The following is a 23,345-nucleotide window of genomic DNA, read 5'->3' on the forward strand; positions in this document are numbered from 1 at the left end:
TTTTGCAATCTATTTTTGCATATTGTGTCTCTAAATGGATAAAAAGAATATTTTTCTTCCTCACCCCATCAATACTATATTGGAGAGAAATAAAAATTACTTATCTTGGTCTAAAGTTATGCGCAGTTTTCTTAAGGGTCGCATACTCTGGCATTATTGTACTGGTGCAATCACTATTCCTATCAAAGGAGCAAGTGAAGAAGATGTTGCCTTCCTTGGTTGCATGATTGAATGGGATAGTCACAACCACATGATCCTCACATGGATTTGGAACACTTCCATTCCCTCCATCTCCAATTTGTTGGGTAGCTTTGATGATGCTAAATCAGCATGGGACATGTTGGCCAAAAGGTACTCCACTACTCACGGATCCATGAAATATTAGTTAGTGGTTGAATTGCATCAACTCAGGCAAGAACCAGGGCAATCCATCAATGACTACTATGATCAGCTTCGCTTCATTTGGGACCAAATTGACCTTTCTGATCCAACTTGGGCATGCTCAAAGGATGCTCAGCAATATGCTACCATTAGAGATGAATTTTGCCTCTATGAATTCCTGATGTCACTTTACAAGGACTTTGAGCCCATTCGAGGTTAGCTTCTTAATCGTAGTCCTCCTCCCTCTCTTGATACTGCTGTGAACGAGTTGGTTAGAAAAGAAGCTCGTCTTGCAACCCTTCAAGCCCAGAATAAGCTCAATGTTTTGGCTATTACTCCTTCTGCTCCACCCATAGAGCAACCTTAGCAATCAGGTGATTTCTCTGGCTCTAGCAATCGTCGCAAGTAGACCAACAAAAAGTTATGCAACTACTGCAAGCGTCCTGGCCACATCATTGAGACTTGTTACCATCGCAACAAATCTACTGCTGCTGTTGCTAATACTAAGCCTACTCCGCTGATGCCTTCCATTTCAGTTAAGTCCCAATCTTTTGGATCCACTATCAACCTCTCCCCCACTGAACTACAGGAGATCATAGCTCAGGTTGTTCGTATGACTGGTAATGCATCTCTTTCCACTGCTCTCTCTGTTCTACCTGGTAAGTCTCAAACTTGGCTTTTTGATTCTGCTTGTTGCAATTACATGACATCTCACTCATCCTTATTCTCCAAACTTGACCCTGCACCACATCCTTTAAATATTCATATAGCTGATGGTTCCACCATGCATAGGAATAATCTAGGTTTTGTTTCGACCTCTAACCTCTCTGTTCTTAGAGTCTTCCATGTACTTGACCTATCCAATAATTTGTGTTCTGTGGGACAATTAGCTGAACTAGGTTATCGCTTTATTTTTTATTATTCTGAGTGTATTATGCAGGATTCGAGGATGGGGCAAGAGCTTGGGACCGGTCCTAGAGTTGGGCGTATGTTTCCCGTGGACAATCTTCATCTTCCACCTGTTGCTCCTGTTTCTATTGCTGCTGCAATTGCTGCAGTTTCTTCTTTACCTTCTCTCGCACTTTGGCATTCTCATCTTGGTCATGCACCATCTTCTCAGGTACAACAGTTAGCTTCTAAGGGTCTGCTGTTGAAGGTAATTTCAAAGTGTAAAACATTTTACACTTTAAGGGGGGTATTTTACAGTTAACTGAATTCAGTTCAAGTTTGACCATAATTTCTTGAGATGCCAAACACCATCAATGGTGTAAAACATTTTCCAAAGATCAATTACTGCTGAATCAAACACAGCCTTAGAGAATTGTACTGATAACATGTTGTGAAATGAAAGTAAATAGTTAGTAAGAGACGAAAGCACCCAAAAAAAAAAAAAAAAAAAAAAAGAGAGAGAGAGAAAAGAGAGAAAGCTTTTTTTATTTATCTATTAAATTTATTTTATAGAAAAAAAATCAATCATTAAATAGTATTGATTACATACACATATGTATCTGCATCTAACTCTCAACTTCACATCACCGTATATGCTTGGTGCAATGATCACTCCATAAGTATAAGTGTTTGTGGGGTGTGGAGGGCAAGGGCCAGCGTTCAAGTTTTAAAGAGGGAGCTTCACACACATATACACTTAAATTAGGTTAGAATAGAATTTCTATTTTGTAAAAAAAAAAAAAAAAAAAAAAAAAAAAAAAAAAAAAAAAAAACTCTCAACTTCACATCCGGCTGCTTCACTGTTAAGCAAAAATAGTATTGGCTATAGATAAAGAACATGCATTGAAATGTCGTATATGAAAAAAATTGCCTCTTCTAATATTCATAACAATATTAATTATTAATTATTAATTATTTTAGTAATACTCGTATATGTACTAATAATATATAGGCCAAGTGACTTGGTGACTGCTTGCCGACCATTCAACCGCTCTTGCAAGAGCCTTAATCTTTTTTTCTTTTCTTTTTTTTTTTTGATAATAAGAGTCTTATAAAAAAAAAAAAAAAAGAGTCTTAATCATTTTATTTGCTGAAGACGAGTACAATTCAATAATTTGAATAAGAATTATAAGAGAGGATATTTACTTAAAAAAGAATTTTTTTTTTTTTTTACTATTTCACAATTATAAAGGCTAGTGTATATAGCAATATATAATTCATATATGCAACCCTAATTAGCGTTTTTTAGTTAGGGTTATGTTTTAAACGTTGGGTCCTACTAATGAATGCTTTTAGAGCATTGATGAACAATACATTTTAAAAAAGTTTTGACACCCAATTTTATGAGAAATAGAAAAAGCTGTTAAAATATTAATTATTTTTTTTTCCTTTTTTCATAATTTTTTTTAAAAAATTGATTATTATTCAATACGCTAAGACATTCGTTAGCATTTCACATTAAAGTAGCCAAATTTTATTGAAATCTTTCTTCGTTGGGTAAAGATGTAAAGTAGTATATACTTGGTAAAAAAGTCCATACCTCGTGTATCACCACTGACCACATAAATTGATATATTTATTAATTATTATATTTAGTTTTTATCTTTGTTGATATTATATTAGTGTATTACAGACTTTACAGTACCACCATTGCTACTACAGTACTACGGGCTTTAAGCTTTCTAAGCTTTCTTAGTTTAATAATATTTTAATGTTAGATTTAAATTTGATAGTGGTTTGTTTTTTCCGCAAAAATTGATAGTGATAGTTTACTAGGTTTTTTTTTTTTTTTTTTTTTTTTTTTTTTTTTTATAGAAATTTCACTTTATCATAATCTAAGTGTATATGTGTGTGAAACTCCCTTCTGGAGACTTGAATTTCGGCCATTGCCCTTCATATTTCAAAAATACTTATACTTGTGAAATGACCATCGCACCAAAAATATGTGATGGTGTGATAGTTTACTAGTTGGTTACTGCAATAGTGGTGTTACACTCATTATATCATCTACTTTTATGGGAAAAGAAAAAAAATATTAATATTTTGATATTTTTTTCTTTCCTATAAAAGTAGTGTCAAAATTTTCTTAAAATAAATTGTTAAACTAATACCCTAAGAGCATTTGTTAGTATAACCCAATTAACAAAAAGGATGATCCAATATTATATTAGATACGCGTTTGCGTTTGTGCTGTCCTGTGCACTATTTATGAGACCCGTAAATACCAATTTTAACATATTTTTTTTTAAAATTACATATCACCATACTATTTACACATTTAAAAATTATTTTATTACAATATTTTCAATTTTCAATAATTAATGGTAGCTAAACAGATGCTCGGCTACTCACAACTATTATTAGATACACCAACTCCCAAGCAACAAGTGTTCAGTTACAGACAGGTCTCATAAAGTCAGCCTTAGCCTTTTGTTTTCAGGCTGTTAACAAGAAGTCATCCTCTCCAACTATGTTTCTTTGTGTTTTCAGGCTGTTAACAAGAAGTCATCCTCTCCAACTAACGAAAGAACTCCCAGCTAACAATTCAGTCCATGGAAATATGCTTCTAATGATGATCTAATCAATGTTATATAAAGATAAGAATCGTTAAACAAATTTATTTCCAACCTTTTATTATTATTTTTTTTCCTCACCATCCATATCTTACTTTCTTCTGATTTTTTTTTTCTTTGCTTTTTCTAAATCCACACACGTCGTCTTCTGTCTCCTCTATTTATGCCCTACCCACTTTTGAATTTCAACACACCTACATCTTCATCTTCACTTTTATGAGTTTATAACAGTCACTCTTCTCTGCGTCTTTCTATCAGTACCAAAGCATCTTTTCCAGTTCTCACTCTCAAATTTCTCACTACGAATTTCTTTTTGTTAGCTGTGTAGGTACGTTTGTTCATTTCTTTTCTTTTCATTTTTTCCTTTTTGAGGTATTTAGGTGTACAGAATACAGATTTGTTTAGTTTTTAAGATTTTTTTTTTTAAGTACAAAATTCATGCCGGTCGAATCGAATCTTGAATTTCGGCCGGTATTTACCGAAACCAACCCGATGGAGTCGGTTTCTGATGGAGAAGATCAGACACCGACTGCCGGAGTAGTCGGGTCGGTCTGTGTCGGATCGGATCCGGTCAGTTTTTTCGGATGGATCGGGTCTTCAGATGGGTTTGGACATTTATTATTTAACTCCCAAGCAACAGTAGTTCTGCATCAAGTTCTCATAAAGTCATAAGAATTAGGATTATATAATGGTATTAACTATTAAGTAAGAAATGCAGGCTCAGCTTTTTGTTTCTTTGTGTTTACAGGCTGTTAACAAGAAGTCATCCCCTCCAACGAATGAAAGAACTCCCAGCTATCAATTCAGTCCATGGAAATGTGTTCCTAATGATGATCTAATCAATGTTATGTAAAGATAAGAGTCGTTAAACAAATTTATCTAAAATAGATTTGGGTTGAACAAGATGGGTCTGCTCTCAAAACTCCTATGGCTTGCTTGTTTGAATATATTTCTGTTTCGCATGGCTGAAAGTGCAGTTCATTATTACGACTTTGTTGTAAGTGGCAAACAACCCACTGCTTTTGTGTTTAAAATTTCTATTTCATGATATAATTCTTGCCCCTTTTTTTTTTTTTTTAAATTAATTAATAACTGTACCTAGAGGCTAATTAAATTTATCATGTGATGAGTTATAATTGGGGAAAATATGAAGTTGTCATTTGACCTCACCATTTACAACTGTCACGTGACAAGTTGTGACAATAATTGTGAAATTTTTTATTAGTTATCTCATTAGTCTGTCACAAAAATCTCCACAGCTCACCATGTGACAATTTATAAATGGTGGAAAAAAAAAATTGTCCATAACTCACACTTTGCAAGTTTCCCAACCAAAAAAAAAAAAAAAAAAACCCATAATTCATCTTACAGTATAATAATACCGCATTTTTATAGTTCTTTAAAATAAGATATATCTTCCTATAAAAAAAAAATTAAATAATTAAAATAAGATATATCTCATAAACTTTATTTTTTTGTTTGAAAAAGTAGTTAATGTGTAGCTTAAATTAGAACTCATACACCATTTTGTTCTCTAATCCGACCAGAATTATCGATTGACAACTAGTAAACATTGAACCCACTATCTTTACTTTTGAAGGTTAAGATTTTGTTATTATTCTATTGTTAATTGCAGGCTCGGCTAATCCAATAGCTACCCTTATCTTTATTTTCGATGGAATCTTTTGCTTCTTTTTCATTGCGTCTCTTATCTCTTTTGCTTCTTTTCAAACTTGCTTTTTAGTTTTGTGTGTAATCTGCCTCACAACCCACCAGAGCTTCATTTTAAAATTCAAACTTTAATTTTTTTTTATAAATAATACTAATAAGTTGATGATTTTGCCTTTATACCCAAAAAAATGAAATAATAATAAATAAAAAATCTATTATACTCTATTATTATTATTATTTCATTTTTTGGGTATATATATATATATATATATATATAAAGAAGTGAGATAAATATACTCTATACTTGATATTTGAATATATAAAAATATTTTACTTGGAGTTATTTTCTAAGGGCTCTAATTATATTAGTCACCTCTCAATATTTAATATTCATAACAGTTATTATTATTTTGGTTTTCTTTTTTCCTTTTTCCTCTTGTAGCTAAGGGAGAAAAATTTTACAAGGCTGTGCAGCACAAAAAGCATGCTGGTTGTAAATGACAGTTTTCCAGGACCAGTAATCCGTGTTCATAAAGGAGATACTGTATTTGTTAATGTTCATAATGAAGGATATTATGGTGTCACAATTCATTGGTACTCTCTCTCTCTCTCCTAGCTAATATCCAAGATTTAATTTTGTTATATCTAGCATTTTGCTTTATCTATAAATACCCGTTGCACTTATATAGTCCAGTTAATTATTTGTCAATCTTTTTTTTATTTTTTTTAATTAAGATGTTATAAACTAATGTAATAAATCTGCCCGTTGATATACATTTTTCTTTATTTATAATGAATGAGAAATTTCCACTTCATAATCACATAATATAATTTCAATCAACAAACTTTTTTGAAGATGTTTCATTTTATCTATTGGGGTTATGCTTTTAGTTATTCTGGTAGCACTTTTGGTTATGTTTTTACCATTGCTTTTTAATTACGATGTTTCATATTTTGAAATTGTTGCATGATATCTTCATTATTAATCTTACAAGTTATATCTCTTTCAATATACACAACTAAGCAATCATTCATCAATTAATCTCCTATTTGATTGATTTTGTTTCAAATTTATTAAGATCTAAATGAGTTTTTTTCAAGGTTTAAGATTAACGAATTTTACTTTTGTTGTTGGGCTTTTTTTTTTTTTTTCCAAATTTTATATCAAATTGCTTTTTTTTTTTTTTTTTTTTTGCGCGCGTTTGAAAAGACAAAAATATTGTTATATTCAAACTTATTTCAACTGGGTTTAAAAAAAATCTAAGGTCAAAGTGTTCAAACTTTTATTTTAGTTGTCAAAACCAAAAAAAAAGTGAAACATATATATATATATATATATATATATATATATATACATATTGGTTTCAGTGAAGGGGGTTTTTGAACCTCCTAGGCTCCAAATGGAACCGTCCCTGCAATATATAGAAAATATAACCCTAATATATCTAATTTTCTGCAACCTTGCACCGTTTGAAAATACAAAAAGGCACAAGTGAAGTGACCCATCAATCACACATAGCGCCAGACCCACCCGTATTTATTCAACTCACCGGAGGAACTCCTTGTCGATCTAGGGTCTATTTGGATACCGCTTATTTTATTGAAACTGGAAACTTATTACTGAAAGTATTGTAAATAAAAGTAAATGTTAATTAAAATAGTACAACGGGACCTATAAATAGTACCAAAAAGTGCAATGGGACCCATGAATAATAGGAAAAATAAATTAAATAGTAAAATAATTTTAATTTTTCATTGGTATTCAAACACACACCTAGTATGCGTTTGGATTGCGTTTCCTGTGCACTGTGTTTGTGTTTTCCTTTTTTTTTTTTTTTATTTATTGAAAAGGGCATTTCACGTGAGATACAGACCTGTTAGTGGGTCTTGTTTACTGTACACAGGACCCACTACCTTTTTGAACGTCCAAATTTTTCACTAGAATGGCACTGTTAGTAGGTCTCGTGTATTATTCACGGGACCCACAAACCTCTTTTTTTCAACCAATCTTTCATTAAAAATGGATTCCACGGTACTATTCACATATTTAAAAATTATTTTATTATAGTATTTTCAACTTTCAGCAAAATAAGCGGTATCTAAACGAACCCTACCCTCATCGCTCTCAACCGGAATCATACTTGATACTACCGCTTCAGTCCAAAATGCCACTATCTACCATATATTGAGGCCAGATTGATGACGTGGGGCTTTTCTTAACCCTTGGATTATGTGTGGTCATTCATTGAAATTAAAAATTAAAATAGGAGAGTGGCAGAGTATTAAATGGAAGGAGCTCACACCCCTTTCAATTAGCTAACCCAAACAAACACCGTCTAAAAACCACTCATTTGTATAGAATATGAAATTTGATAATTCTGATAATTATAGATATTAACCGTTTTTTTTTTTTCTTTTTTCTTTTTGTGTGTGTGAAAGATTAGATATTTATTTTGATTATGGTAGTTATTAAGTATTTTTCTTATTTTTTTAAAGAAAAAGATTAGTGCATATTATTAAGGTAGGCTATTGAAATCAACTTGAAATATTAAGTAATCTTTATGATTGTGTTTTTATAAGGAACTATTAAATATATAATTATGATAATTATTAATATATATTTATTTTGATTGTATTTGTATGTGGAACTATATATTAGATTATTTTAAAAAATACAACCAACAAGATTCTAATTGAGAAGTTTAGCAAAAAAAAAAAAAAACAAAAGACGAGTAATTCTAATATCACATAAAAGCTACAACTTTTGTCACAATTATTCTGTCACTTTCACATAGACCCACCATTTTTTTTCCACTACTCACAATTTGTCATGTAAACAGTTGTAGCAAAAGTTGTGATATTTTACATGGTCCTAGAATTTTTGAAAAAAAAAAATTCTAATTGAGAATTTAAATATAATCTAAACTCAATTGAACATATGAAAACAAAAAGAAAAAAAAGAGAGATAATATTCAGTATCAAAAAATACTTTTTTTTTCTTTTCCTATAAAAAAAAATAAAGAAGCTTCTAAAAAGCACCTACACAACTTGTTTTATTACAACACAAATCCAGTTCCGGAGTCGGGAATTTGCTTTTGGGAGGCCAAATAAAACAATAAGAATTAAAAAAAATTCTCTATATATTTTAATTATATTCACATTATGTACAATAGTCTAAAATATTATAATGGATGAAAAAATCATTTAAATCTCAATGGATAAAAAACTCTAATCAAATGATCAATTACATTTCATTTTTTATTTTTTTTATAATGATCAATTATTTTTCTTAGCCAAGAAAATGTTGCATTATTTTTTATTTATATATTATAGTTTTATAATAGTTTTCATTTCCTTAAGAAAAAAAATATAGTTTTCATATATTATGATGTTATGTTGTATAATATATTTATTACTGTAATAAAAAATAAAGATTAAAGTGAAGTCGTACTTGTGGCTGTGGCCACCTAAGGATTCTACCTTAGTTGTAAAGAATCAAATTTTAACCATACAAGTGCTGCATCGTATCTTAGAAGTTGGAGCAACCTTGAAACCCCTTGCACTTTGAAAACCATTCTACAATTCAGAAATTCCTGATACAAGCCGCCTTTTAGACTCTCTTTAAGTCTCGGCCTCAAATGAAACTCAAAACTCAACTAATAAAACATGTTTGGTTGTAGAATTAGAGAGGGGTTTGGAGGAAAGGTCTGAGTGAAGAGAGCAGGTGGCGGTAATGGTCACGAAACAATCGGTAAGTTAGAGGTAGTGGTTCCATTGGTAGTCAGGGTGAAGGTGAAGATTTACACCATATTGACTTCTTGTTTTGTGAAAGAAACTTGTTATTGCACTAAGACCCAACCGTTACACGGAAGAAAAAAATGACAATGCTCATTAGGAACTTTATTGTTGAAGAAAACTAGATCCAACCCATATGCACTAAGGGCATTGATTTAAGAACTATTTTTAAAAACATTTTATAGGAAAATGATAAAGCAATTAATTTTTCTGATTGCTTTTTATATTTTCCATGAAAATGGTGTTAAAATTTTCCTAATATAGTTTATTAACAATTGTTTTAACTTTTAATGGCACCTGTTAACATGACAAAAAAATATTTTCGTTTTTGAATAACTTACTTGGCACAAAAATTAACATATTTAGATAGTACACGTGGTTGAAAATTTGAGTCTAATTAAAATTCTAATTGGATTTTCTCTTAATTTTGGTTTTAAATATAATATGTGTGTGTGTGAGACTTATTCTCTCTTAGCATATTGTTTAATGTAATGCGCTAAATTATTTACTAATACTTAAATTTAGATAAATATTATTTTAGATGTTCATTTTTGTGTTAATCTACTTGATTCGACTCGTGCATGCCTTGTTGTTGGATAAATGAAGGGGTTTGGGATGGGTTTGAGATTTTTAAGTTTAAATTGGATGAGCGTGAAATTGAATTCCTAACTTTTAGTCGGTTTTGGTATGTACAATATTTTTAAAGATTTTTGGGTTAGAAATGGTTATTTCCATCCCAAAACCAACATGTTTCTTTTTCTAGTGGAAAATCATTTCTAAGGCACCTACGCAAGGCATCAAATTCACCTTAAGTTTTTTTTTTGCCCTTGAATTTTTTAACTAGGAATTTCTTTAGATAATCAACCAAGAAGAGGAAGAGGCTAAAAAACAACAACAACAATAATAACAATGATAATAATAAATGCTCAAGAAGATTCAATAATGATAAATTGAAGCTATTTGCAGGCATGGAGTAAAACAACCAAGAAACCCATGGTCTGATGGTCCTGAGTATATCACACAATGTCCAATAGAACCAGGAACAAACTTCACATATGAAGTCATTTTTTCAACTGAGGAAGGAACTCTTTGGTGGCATGCTCATAGTAACTGGACACGATCAAGTGTCCATGGTGCCATAGTTATTTATCCCAAAGAAGGAACAACAACTCCATACCCGAAGCCTGATGGTGAAGAAATTTTCATACTAGGTATGTCAAGTTTTTTTGGATCATTTATCTTGCAAGCAATATGAATTCTTCTCTATTTTACAACTTAATAGAAAACCATCTTAAAATCTTAGGGAGCCTTTATGTGAGAGTTTATTACAGCATGCTCGGTAACCACCTTAATCTAAAGTATAAGAAATTATTTAAATCCAATAATGTTATATTAATCACTTGTTCTTCTCACTACTATCCGATGTGTGACTTCAATATTTTACCAACCACGTCACTCATATAATTAATATTGTAGCTCACATATGAATCTTCTACCAACCCTTATATTTTATTTGATTTTTATTTTTATTCTTCATCGGTGTTACAGCGCTATTCTTAACCTTCGAGAGCATCTTTTCCTTTGTTTTTAATCTTTTTATTTTATTTTTATAAATGGCTAGAAATCTCCAAGTCACTACCTGAACCCCTCATCTCCCCCTCAACCCCTAGGTGTATTCTAAAACCTTCGAGCATCTTGATGTTTAGACAATGTCTAACAATTAACTAATGTAATAGAATCTGTGGGGCCCAAATGATTTATGGGCCAGGCCCATCTACCCGGGGAGAATCCAAAGGCCCAAGCCAAGGAGGGCTATGGCCCAAGCTCGACAAGATAGCCTATGGATACCGCCGAGGGCAGTTCAGTCCTTGGCAGACCCAAAGTCCCCCCAGAAAGAGGGGTAAAAACGGTATAGGACTGAAACTTGGAAGAAAGATCTAAAATATCCAGGGAAAGCTGCCCTTACTGCCATTCAATACTCTTAACCTAACATAGCCGCGTTCTTTGGCTTTTACAACCACCCCCAACGACTTTGGGTATGGGCTGATGGGACAAATATCAGCCTTGGAAATGTTGACCCTATACGTGGACGAAGGACAGTGAACACAGGCGAGTATAAAAGGAAAAATCAGTAACCTAGAGAGGGGGCTGGGAAAAATGGCCAAACCAGAGCCTCCCAGCCCACCTCCAGGAGAAAGACTCCATGGGTGAAGATAACCTAGACACGCATGAATACCACGAAAAACCCACCGCCTGGCGATCAAGGCCTAGCCTTTTAAACCCACGCTCTACAAATGATATTGTTTGGGCCTTTTTACGTGGCGCGAACCCGATACTGTTACGGTCCGTCGCGAATCGTGTCCTTACAATTGGCGCCGTTTGTGGGAAAGGTTTGTGTGTTGGTATAGGAGGTGGGTCGATAGAGTTTCTTTGTTATTTCTAACCGTTGGTTATAGAGTTCTAGTATAAAGTTCTGCTAGGGGCTATGTTTCTTGACTAGGGGCTTGGCTGAGGAGCTAACTCCCTTAAAGCCAAGGTCCCCCGTAAAGAGCAAACTAGGCACTTGGTAGCGTTAATCGTATGGATAAACTCTAGGGGCTTGGCTGAGGAGCTAACTCCCCTAAAGCCAAGATCCCACACAAAGAGAAAACTGGTTTTGGACAGAACCAAGGCATTGCATAGTCCTCGGACTCAAGCCTATGGGAAAACCAACTACCTGGATGAGGAAAACTAGGTTTTGGACAGAACCAAGGCATTGCATAGTCTCGGACTCAAGCCTATGGGAAAACCAACTACCTGGATAAGGAAAATAGGTTTTGGACAGAACCAAGGCATTGCATTGTCCTCGGACTCAAGCCTATGGGAAAACCAACTATTTAAAAAAAAAAAAAAAAAAAAAAAAAAAAAAAAAAAAAAAACTATGGCACATAAACCTCAAAATCCATCCGAAGAGAACTCCTCGTTAACAGTTGGGTTAATCCCTTAATTGCACGGATTCCCCGGTCTACCTTCGGATCCCCAGTACCAAAGGGGTTGATGCGATACGGTGCAATATATTACCCAAAAGCACAATCAAAGTCCCTCGCTACTCGGCTACCCTCTCGGACGAATTATTTAGAGTTTATCGTTCTCGGACATTGGTCTAGCATGCATCGCACAGCACTCAGCGGTTATCCCGGTTAGTTCCAAGAGTTTAATTTATTGAGGATTACCCTTGTTATACTTGATAATATTTGTGAGTTTAAACCAGTAGGAATCTGTGTTAAGGCATTTTTCTGCCCGGAATATCATTAAGGGCAAGCTTACATTTAATATTCATGCACCAAGTAGTTGTTGCAGAGAAGAAAAGTATGTATAAAGAAATAAACACATCTTTTATTAAGACAAAGGAACAGTACAGTGTACAATGAAAAGCTGAAACAAGCTTACATTAAAGCTAACTACGTAAGTAAAGAAAAATACAAGAAAATGAACATAAAGCCGAGGAGGTGGCACAGAGGAGAGGTTGGCTACTGCTTCGAGACCTTATTCCTCCTCAATGCTTTTGCACGCCCATAACTCAGGCAGCAAAAGAACCCAACTTGAGCCTCACACCGCTGAAGGAAAGGTGCAGGGAGCCGGAAGTTGAGGAGCCTTCACCAAAAATTTGCCTGCAACAAGGCAGAGGCGCTGATGGCGGAGAATCTTTCTTCTGACACACCAAAATTCTGGCATGAACAGAACCTGCTTCGGATTTTGACTAAAAGGGGGAGAAACACCCTTTCCCCTCCGTCGAAACGGAATGTTCCCTTGAATTTACGCCTCCTTTGCCCGTACCTCACTACTTTGAGTCTCAGGAGGACACGGCGCCTCCGTGGCGGATAGAGTTCCTTTTCCCCAACCCTCGCCTCAAACATGATATACTAAGGGAGGAAACTGAAGGATTTGCACGCAGGTAAGGCAACTTTCTCTCCTATTTATTTAAAAAGATAAGGTGGTGGCATTTAATTCACGCAGCGTCCCAAGGAACGCTACAGACAAAATGTCTCCGGCTCGATTTCCCACGCCATCTGCAACCATGAGATTAAAGGAGTCTCGTGAAGGCGCACCTCGAACACTGGGACGCCAAAAAGTACCGCGTGACCAAAGACTACGGAAATACCTCTTAATTTGTGGGCCCAGTAAACTTGCGGCCCAAGCCCGTTCTGCATGGGGGCCTAGGGACAGAACCAAGGCATTGCATAGTCCTCGGACTCAAGCCTATGGGAAAACCAACTACCTGGATGAGGAAAACTAAGTTTTGGACAGAACCAAGGCCTTGCATGGTCCTCGGACCCAAGCCTATGGGGAAACCAAGTACAAAAAAGAAAAAATTACAAGTTTTGGACAGAACCAAGGCCTTGCATGGTCCTCGGACTCAAGCCTATGGGGAAACCAAGTAAAAAAAAAAGAAAGAAAAATTACAAGTTTTATAACTGCTCGGATGGGAAAAGTCCCCGGCTCAGATACTGTAAAATGTTAAGGCCAATAAAAGTGTTAGGATGATGGTGGGGCACTCCACTATTCGGTAGCCTAAGGGGGCTGTTCATTTTTGCGGGTGATATGTCTTCGAACGATTACTTCCTACACCGCATAGAGCATCCAGTTCTAATCTCGGCATTTTTTCGGGCAATTACCGTTATTCATAGGTACGCATTGCTAGTTCAAGCAATTCTGTTAAAGTTGTGGTGACTTCTTTTTATTAGCAAGTATTTTGGCCTTAGTTGTCATCGATTCAAATGCTATATTATTGTGCTGAGCAGCGTTTGCAAATTTGTAAAAACATAGAGACAGAGCATGCGAAGTAAAATAACAACAATTTTTATTAATATGAAAAATTATTACAACGTACAAAGAGGGGCTCAAACAAGCCTATACAAAAGGTGAGCTGCCGAAGCAACCCTAACATTCGCAGTACAGATAAGTAAACAGCCAGGTGTCTTTTAAACTCGTCTTCAAAGTCTCTCCAATTTTTGCCTCAGTATTGCTCATATCGAAAGAAGAACCTTCTTTGGAAAAAGATGAAGGAGAAGGAAGAAGAATTTGAAGGAGAAGGAAGAAGAAGATGGAGGAGATGAATGAAAAAGATGGAGGACATGAGTAAAGAAGGAGGAGAAGAAGAGAGAAGAGATGAAAAGAAAGAAAAAGGAGTAAAAGAGGGAGAAAGAAAAGCACCAGGATGGAACTGGTTCTGGGAAGACTAAGAAAGGGAGGCAAAAGGAGGCGCCAGTGAACGAAGAGAGGAAGAAGCAGGGGCACTTAGCCCCTGCCTCGATCCTGACTCCCAACACACTGGAGCCATATTAGGTATGCTCATGAGAGCGCGGTTGGTACTGATGATGGGTGTTCTCGACTCAGTCACACCGAAAGTTTGACGTGACGAGTCCCTGCTTCGGATTTTGGCTGAAAGGAAGGTAAGACGAATCTTAAGCCTCCGCCATCCTTGCCCTGACCGAGCCATTTCGAGTTTTATTAGAACATGACGCTTTGAGGAGGGGTATGGTTTCTTCATCATTTGTTATGGTGAATGTACTGTGATTTAGTGTATAACTACTGGATTAAGTAAACGCTAAGGGAGGCAAAGGGTTTCAAATCTCAGAAAAATAAAAGGGTCTCTGCACGAAAGTGATAGCCTCCTACTTGTCTTCTTATAGGAAGAGCAAAACGGAAGGCATTAAATTCGTTCAGGTTTCCAAAAGAATCTGAAAACGAAGATGTGTCCGTTCCATTTCTCCGCCTCGTCAGACGAACCGTCGAATGTAAATGAGTCTCGTAAAGGGAAGTCATTAAAAGCGTGTTTTGAATAATCAAACGACGAGAACGCGTCAGGAGTAAAATCAAAAAACGCCTCGTAGATCAGTATATTTCTTGGACAGACGGAAAACCGTCAGCATTAATGAAGGGCCGAATTAAAGGAGCCATCATAAAAGCTCGGCATTACTAAAACCCCCTTTCCAACCAAGAGGTTGGACAGCCGGGTTTTGAGGGGCTATTGTGGGGCCCAAATGATTTATGGGTCAGGCCCATCTACCCGGGGAGAATCCAAAGGCCCAAGCCAAGGAGGGCTATGGCCCAAACTCGACAAGATAGCCTATGGATACCGCCGAAGGCAGTTCAGTCCTCGGCAGACCCAAAGTCCCCCCAGAAAGAGGGGTAAAAACGGTATAGGACTGAAACTTGGAAGAAAGATCTAAAATATCCAGGGAAAGCTGCCCTTACTGCCATTCAATACTCTTAACCTGACATAGCCACGTTCTTTGGCTTTTACAACCACCCCCAACGACTTTGGGTATGGGCTGATGGGACAAATATCAGCCTTGGAAATGTTGACCCTATACGTGGACGAAGGACAGTGAACACAAGCGAGTATAAAAGGAAAAATCAGTAACCTAGAGAGGGGGCTGGGAAAAATGGCCAAAAACCAAAGCCTCCCAGCCCACCTCCAGGAGAAAGACTCCATGGGTGAAAATAACCTAGACACGCACGAATACCACGAAAAACCCACCGCCTGGCGATCAAGGCCTAGCCTTTTAAACCCACGCTCTACAAATGATATTGTTTGGGTCTTTTTACGTGGCGCGAATCCGATACTGTTACGGTCCGTCGCGAATCGTGTCCTTACAGAATCTTATAGGGTAAATTTTGGACCATAAATTTTAAAACGTCCGGCTTTTGTCCTTAAATTATTGAAAATATTTTACTTTTTATCCTTAAAATTAAAAAAAAAAAAAAAAAAAAAAAAATTTATCCCTAAACTATTGAAAAATGTTATTTTCTCATTCCTATTTTTTTGATTCAAAAACTATTAAAAAACCTATTTACAAAGTTTAAGAATGAAAAAAGAATTTTTTAAAGTTTAGGGACAAAAAACAAACTTTTGGTAAAGTTGAAGGATCAAAATAGTATTTTATTCAATCATATACTATGAATGTGTATGTGTATTTGAAAGGTGCTACGTCCACAACATTTTCACAATAAATCATAAGTGATTAGTTGTTATTAATTCAAATTTGAACTTAATATTAAGATTATTTTTTTGCCTCAACAATAACAACCAGTAATAACCTGCCGCTTAAGATTTATTGTAAGAATATTATGGACATATCATTTCTCTATATATTTTGTTATTATAATGGATCTATCCTCACCTTAGGAAAAAAAAAAAAAAAACACTTCTTAATCCCCTTATATTGTATACGCAGGATCTTGGTATGTTGGAAACATTAACGCGTTGGTACTGGAGGACCTTAAAACTGGTGCATCCGCACCCGAATCAGATTCTTATGTGATCAATGGCCAACCGGGAGATTTCTTACCATGCTCCCAAGGTTAGTAAAAAATAAGAAGCATTATCATTTCAAATAAGTATATGTAAAATTTTTCTAACTAGGATCGGAAAAGACCCAAAAATTTGTTTTGATTGTTGTTACTCATATGATACAGATTCAACTCATCGTTGGGTGGTTGATTTTGGGAAGACATATCTTGTCCGAGTAATCAATGCTGCTATGAATGCTGACCTCTTCTTTGCAATTGCTAAACATAATATCACAGTTGTTGGAGTGGACGGTGGCTATGTAAAACCCATAGTCAACGATTTTATAGTGATAAGCCCGGGACAAACCATGAATCTCTTACTAACAGCAAATCAACCTTTGGGCCAGTACTACGCTGTCGCTAGACAATATGACACTGACCAGTCGTTTTTTAACGGGTTTGATGACACAAATGCTACAGCAATTCTTATGTATAGTGGCAACTATACTGCCCCAGATGTTCCACTCTTTCCTAGCAACATTCCTGCCTATACGGACAATAATGCCGCATATAAATTTATTGGTCGCCTACGGAGCTTAGCAAGCAAAGAATACCCAGTAAATGTCCCATTAAATATAACTACAAGAATGCTTATCACAATTTCTATGAACTATCTTCCCTGTCCAAATGCATCCTGTGCGGGTATAGATGGAAATATGATAGCAAGTAGCTTAAGCAACATGAGTTTTGTGAACCCCACTACTGATGTGTTGCTTGCCTATTATAGGTATTCCCATTTTTACTTTTCCCCTTTGAGGATTATCATTTTATTTTATTTTTTTTCTATATATTTTGTAAATACTTATTATTGATCATAACACAGTTTCTAAATATGAAGCAGGAACTTGAGTGGCATTTATACCCCAGATTTTCCAAATTGGCCAGAATCTTTCTTTAACTTCACTGCGGACGATTTGCCATTAAACACTACAATACCAACTCAAGGGACCAGGGTTAAGATGTTAGACTACAATGAAGAGGTGGAGATAACTTTTCAAGGGACTGCGGTATTGAAAATACCACAAAATCATCCAATGCACATGCATGGGTATAGCTTTTATGTGGTTGGATCAGGTTTTGGAAATTTTAATAATGAGACAGACCCCAAAAACTTTAACTTGGTCGATCCACCTGAAGTGAATTCTGTTGAAGTGCCAAAGGATGGATGGGTTACCATCAGATTCAAAGCAAATAATCCTGGTAAGATTTACAGTTACTTAGGCTTGTACTACAACTCCGCCTAGCTGCTCTAACTCTTGATCTTGTGTTTGGTTCTCACCTAGGCCAAATTTGGCACAAACATTTACCAAAATCGCACAATTTTACTTCGTATATATTATTAGAAATTATAGTATATACACAATAGTAAAATAAAGTGATAAAGGCAATACAACAATAAAGAGAATGTCAATGGTCATAAGTCCTACTGGCATCCCTCTCATGTGGAATTTAAATCCAGAGGTTGAATTCCCTTACTTACACTAGGAAACACGTCTCATTTGATGGGGTTTGGATTCAAGATCGAGTTGAATTCTCTTACTTACATTAACTGAATAGGGAAAAAAGAAGAAGGAGAATATGACTTCTATTTCATTTAAAAATAATGGAAAACTCAATTAGGCTTTGTAATAAAAGAAAATCAAGTTTCATTTTGATAAATGATTGCGTTGAAATATATTAAGAAATAATTAATTCTTTTAGTTTTTATCTTGATTATATATTTTTAATGTTCAATAGATGAAGGTTGAAATTTCATGTATTAATTTAATTTTGATTTTTAGTATATTTCTTATTTTTGAATGATAAACATGTTTTAGTTCATGCTTTGATCCTTAAAGATTAACCTTGATTTTTCCTTGCTTGAATCTTACATACATGGGATGATTTGTAATAGGTGTGTGGTTTTGGCATTGTCATTTTGAACGACATCTTGATTGGGGCATGAACACTGTAATGATAGTGAAAAATGGAGGCACACCTGAGACAAGTATCCGCCCACCCCCAACTTATATGCCTCCATGTAGACCACCACCTTCCCTCGCTTTGCCTAAGGACTTCGATGATTCTCATGAAGTCAGGAACGAGTATGAAAGCAAATAATGTCAGGTATTATTTGAATAAACTATTTGGTTAGACTTTATTTAAAAATATATGATTTCACAATAAAGTAACATATTTCTCTGTAGGTAGAATTTCTCTTTGTAGAGATAGTCTAATATATTGGACATTTATCAATTCAACTAAGCGTGCGTTTACCAACATAGTATTTACGTTTTGGGTTTTGGAGCCCGGGTCCCACAGCATTGTTCACGGATCATTTTTAGCTTTAAAAAATTATTTTGCTACAATGTTTTTAACAATAATTTTTCAGTTCTCAGCAAAATATGTGGTATCCAAACAGACCATAAGTATTGTTGAGTAATGAAAACAACATAAAAGAGTTTATTTTAAGAATTAATTCAACTTAAATTTTGTAATAAGAGTAAAAGAGTTCTTTCAACACCAATAGTCTTGTGGCTGTTTGTAATTACTTAGTTCTTCTTATGTGGAGAATATGGATTTGAATCCTTCTTACCTACATGTTGAAATAGAAAAATATATATATATATATATATATATCTCTTCACACGTGTGTGTCTATATATACATATATCCCCTAAAAAATTTTAGGAATTGTACTATCTTTAAGTCTTCACCTCTCTTTTATAATAAAAGCATGATTTTGTATACTCTTTGAAGTAGTACATCTGATGTATGTAATTTTTGTTATGGGAACCACCTTAATTTAGATGGGTTAGGAATTTCTTGAGTTACATATGCTTTTAAGGTTGGGAGTTTTATGTTTGATTTTCCTTTAGATTTGTGAACTAAGAGTAATAACTAATAAGTTTTATTTTTTGTTTTGGTGTTACAAGAACCCAAGTTTGAGCTCCTTCAAGTTCAAGCTCTCGTTTCTGCTTTCAGGTACATGAATTGCTTATGAGCTTTTGGTCAGTCATGACACATTTTGAAAAGCTTATATTGCATTATAACATTTTAATAAATGAAGGTTATATACATAGTGTTGTTTTATGCAATTATATTAGTAAACGTGCTATGTTAAATAGACATGTTATGAAAAAGGAGGAGTTTGAGAAATATTATTTTTTATTGATAAGTTTTATGGTATGTGTGGACCATCTCTTATAAAAAAAAAAACAGTTTTGAAATTCCATGGAATGTTTGGCGCCTTCTAATTCATGGAAAGTTATACTCATCAGTAATTATGTTTCTTGTTATAATAAAAGACATTATTAATTATTTAATTGTCAATAGTGTGTTTTATCATCTTTGGAACACAAATAGATTGATAGATCAGTCCATTCTGAGAGAGAGTGTAGATCTGTGAGCATGATTTTCTCCTTCCAGGTGGGAAAAGTTTCTCCATTAGAAACTTGGATCAATCGCTTAGAATCGATAAGTATAAGGATCTATTTATAGCCAAGACTGTAGCTTTAAGTAACGCCTCCACAATAGCTTCCTGAATAGCACCATGAACTGATATAGCTGCACAACTTGCTCCACCAGTGAACATGATGTTTCCTTGCAGAGTGGTAGCTTCATAAGCATATCCACCTCTGTTAGGCATTTTTCTTCTGGCTCCAGCAACTTTAATGATTAGCTGCCAGTTACTCCCATTACCACAACTCAGAGCTTGATGATCTTTGGCTCTGTCGGGATCTTGGTTTTTGGAGAAAGCATCTTGGTACCTGCAAGTCAAACACTGAGCTGTTAGAATAACTTCCATTGGGTTGGGGTTTATACCATCATGAACCACTTTATTTCTGTGATTCCAGATTGTCCACAAGAGGATGAATAAAGATTGAATGTAGAACATCATCTCTTGGTCAAGCTGTTTGAATAGTTGGAAAATAGTCCCAATCCAACATTCAAAAGTCAACATCATTTAAGTCAGAAGTATGGACAGCCAAAGGGGGTCCATGCCACAGCTCTAGCAAACGGGCAACAAAGAGGGAGATGAGATATAGATTCATCCTCATTCTCACATTAGGGACAGATACTTGGAATTGGTATTCCCCTATTTTTCAAGATTAGTTTCATTGGGAGACTGTCATGTAGAATCTTCCACACAAAGTTAATGATTTTCACAGGGAGTTTCACCTTCCAAATCAAATTCCAGGTTTCCTGGTGAAAGTCATAGTTTCTGCACTGACCAGGGCAAAGGGATGAGGGTTGTTCTGCCTGCTTGTGATAGCAGTTTTGCTTTCCAACCCTGTAGTTTGGATTGGAGCCTATCTACCAGGACTTGAAAATCAACCACTCTTTTCCCCCTAAGCCTGAAATTTAAACCAAGGTATTTGCTTGGAGTTAGGACTAGATTAACTGGAAGGGTTTGGGCAAGAATATCTTGGCCCTCTCTAGGCATATTAGGGGAACAATAGAGATCAGATTTTGAAAAATTAATACTTTGTCCTGAAATTGAGCATTACCAATCCACAACTTTCTGCAAATTGGACAAAGAGTGACTATCATTTTGAAAAAATAAGAGTCAGTCATCAGCAAATAGAAGGTGGGTGAAAGAAAACCCATTTCTCCCAATTTGGACACCCTTAATTTTCTTGGGGTTCTCAGCTTTCATTAGTGAAAGTGATAGGATGTTTGCACACAAGAGGAAAAGGTAAGGGGATAAGGGATCTCCTTATCTAAGTCCTCTAGAAGGTATAAAGGATTTAGAAGTGCTACCATTAATGACTAAAGTATAGGACACGGTTGTAACACATTCCATAATCCAATTCACCCATTTTGGACTAAATCTCATGAATAAAAGAACAGCTTTCAAGAAATTCTAATAAACTCTATCATATCCTTTGCTCATATTTATTTTTAAGGCACCAAAATATTTTTTCCTGTCCCTTTTTTTGCGCAAAGAATCAAAGATCTCATGCGCAATGAGGATCCGTAATAATCCTCCCTTTGATGAAAGCATTTTGGAAGGTGGTTTTGTGGTTGTCCATAAACAGTTTTAGTCTATTGACAAGTATCCTGGATATGACTTTATACACCACATTGCATAGACTAATAGGACATAATGTGTAACATTCTTAGGGAAGGACACTTTAGGGATAAGAGTGATATATGCATGATCAAGGGATTTTAGAAGCGAACCTGAGTGAAAAAAAAAAAAAAATTACACCACATTTTGTAATGACTCTAATATTGTTTCCTGATTTCCTATGAATGGTATTAATAAAAAAAATAAAAATAAATCTTTAAAGAAACGTGTTATATGATGTCAAATGATGGAAATATAATTGTGGTGACTAAAGAGTTGTTCATGATTTCTCAAGAATGAGGTTTTCTCATAAGATATTAAGAAATTTTCTTTTAAGATTTTAATGTTCTTCTTCTTATAAGCAAAGTGTCTAATTTATGTAACGAAATATATTTGTAAAGAAAATATGGAAGTTATTTTCTTGTGTTGCATAAAGATTAGACTATGAAGTTTATAAACAATTATTTAAGAATGCTCAAAGAAGTTAATCTTGAAGCATACCCACATGTTGGTTTAGTTGGTTTACATTCATTTATGCATTCTTACTAAATTCTCATGCCAACCTAACCCTTACTGAGTTTTGTTAGCTCACCAATTTTATTTTATTTAAATCAATGAGCAGGTCTTATCTGTTGAAGGAGCAACAAGAACCTTAATCGAGTTTTGTAAGAGTTGGGTTTTAGTTTCAAATAATATCGTGTTCTCTTTTGGCAGTTTTACGCTTAATTATTTCAAGAGTTTGTATTTAAGACGGAAATATCCTATGTGGCAAATGGAATGCACTGTTGGCATATAAAGCGCCTACATGGCCATTAAAATAATAATAATAAATTTTAATTAACATTTAAATAATGCCACATCAGCATTTTAAAAGCCACATCAAGAAAAAAAATTAAAACAAAATTCTAAACCTATGATTTTTAAAACCAAATCAAATAAAATTTTCTTTTCCTTTCATTATTTTCTTCGGGATAACATATTCATATATGTTTTTTGTGTTCTTCCCTAAAACATGACTGTTCATATTCATGTTCTTGGTGAAAATAGCCAAATACCACATTTTGACAAAATTTATGGCAATCTAGCACTGTTTTGGAACTAAATAGCAATCTACCACTTTTCTAGTACTCGAGTTTCTCAAAATCGAGTTTTAAATGGTACTCGAGTTTAAGAAACTCGAGTTCCTAGTGAGCATTCCACTGTGGCAGTGGTTGAGCTGGATTTTGGGCATTAAAAAATGCCAGCTAGTACTCGAGCCTCTTAAACTTGAGTTGTGAGTGTCTTGTACTCGAGTTTGGTGGACTCGAGTATTGTGTAATCTTACATATACAGTACCCGAGTTCCACAAACTCAAGTATGGTTCGGGTATAACAACTAAACAACTAGACTCGTACTCGAGTTTATTGGACTCGAGTACTGTGTTAGCAGGACTCCCACAGACTGTTGAAATGAAAATTCATATAATAAACAAGTAAATATAAATGTTGTAATGTATGCCTAAGGATCCATGACATCCACAATGTGAAGATGGTTACAAAAGTAACCTTGAGTTTGATCAAACACCCCAAGAGGTGCACCTCAAAGAGCAA

General features: G+C 34.8%; 1 protein-coding gene across 1 annotated transcript; it reads left to right on the forward strand.

The window, feature by feature from the left end:
• Window positions 1-3,974: 3,974 nt before the first annotated feature.
• LOC115975489 (laccase-15-like) lies at window positions 3,975-22,553 on the forward strand. The gene is made up of 10 exons (XM_031096275.1): window positions 3,975-4,230; window positions 4,651-4,899; window positions 6,016-6,167; window positions 10,335-10,579; window positions 16,589-16,714; window positions 16,830-17,430; window positions 17,545-17,903; window positions 18,598-18,809; window positions 19,619-19,667; window positions 22,379-22,553. Exons 2-8 carry the CDS (start codon window positions 4,807-4,809, stop codon window positions 18,801-18,803), a joined length of 1,782 nt encoding a protein of 593 aa, XP_030952135.1. The 5' UTR covers window positions 3,975-4,230; window positions 4,651-4,806; the 3' UTR covers window positions 18,804-18,809; window positions 19,619-19,667; window positions 22,379-22,553.
• The last annotated feature ends 792 nt before the right edge of the window (window positions 22,554-23,345 follow it).

The sequence above is a fragment of the Quercus lobata genome, chromosome 2, assembly GCF_001633185.2.
Source record: "Quercus lobata isolate SW786 chromosome 2, ValleyOak3.0 Primary Assembly, whole genome shotgun sequence".
In the NCBI taxonomy this organism is placed as follows: domain Eukaryota; kingdom Viridiplantae; phylum Streptophyta; class Magnoliopsida; order Fagales; family Fagaceae; genus Quercus; species Quercus lobata.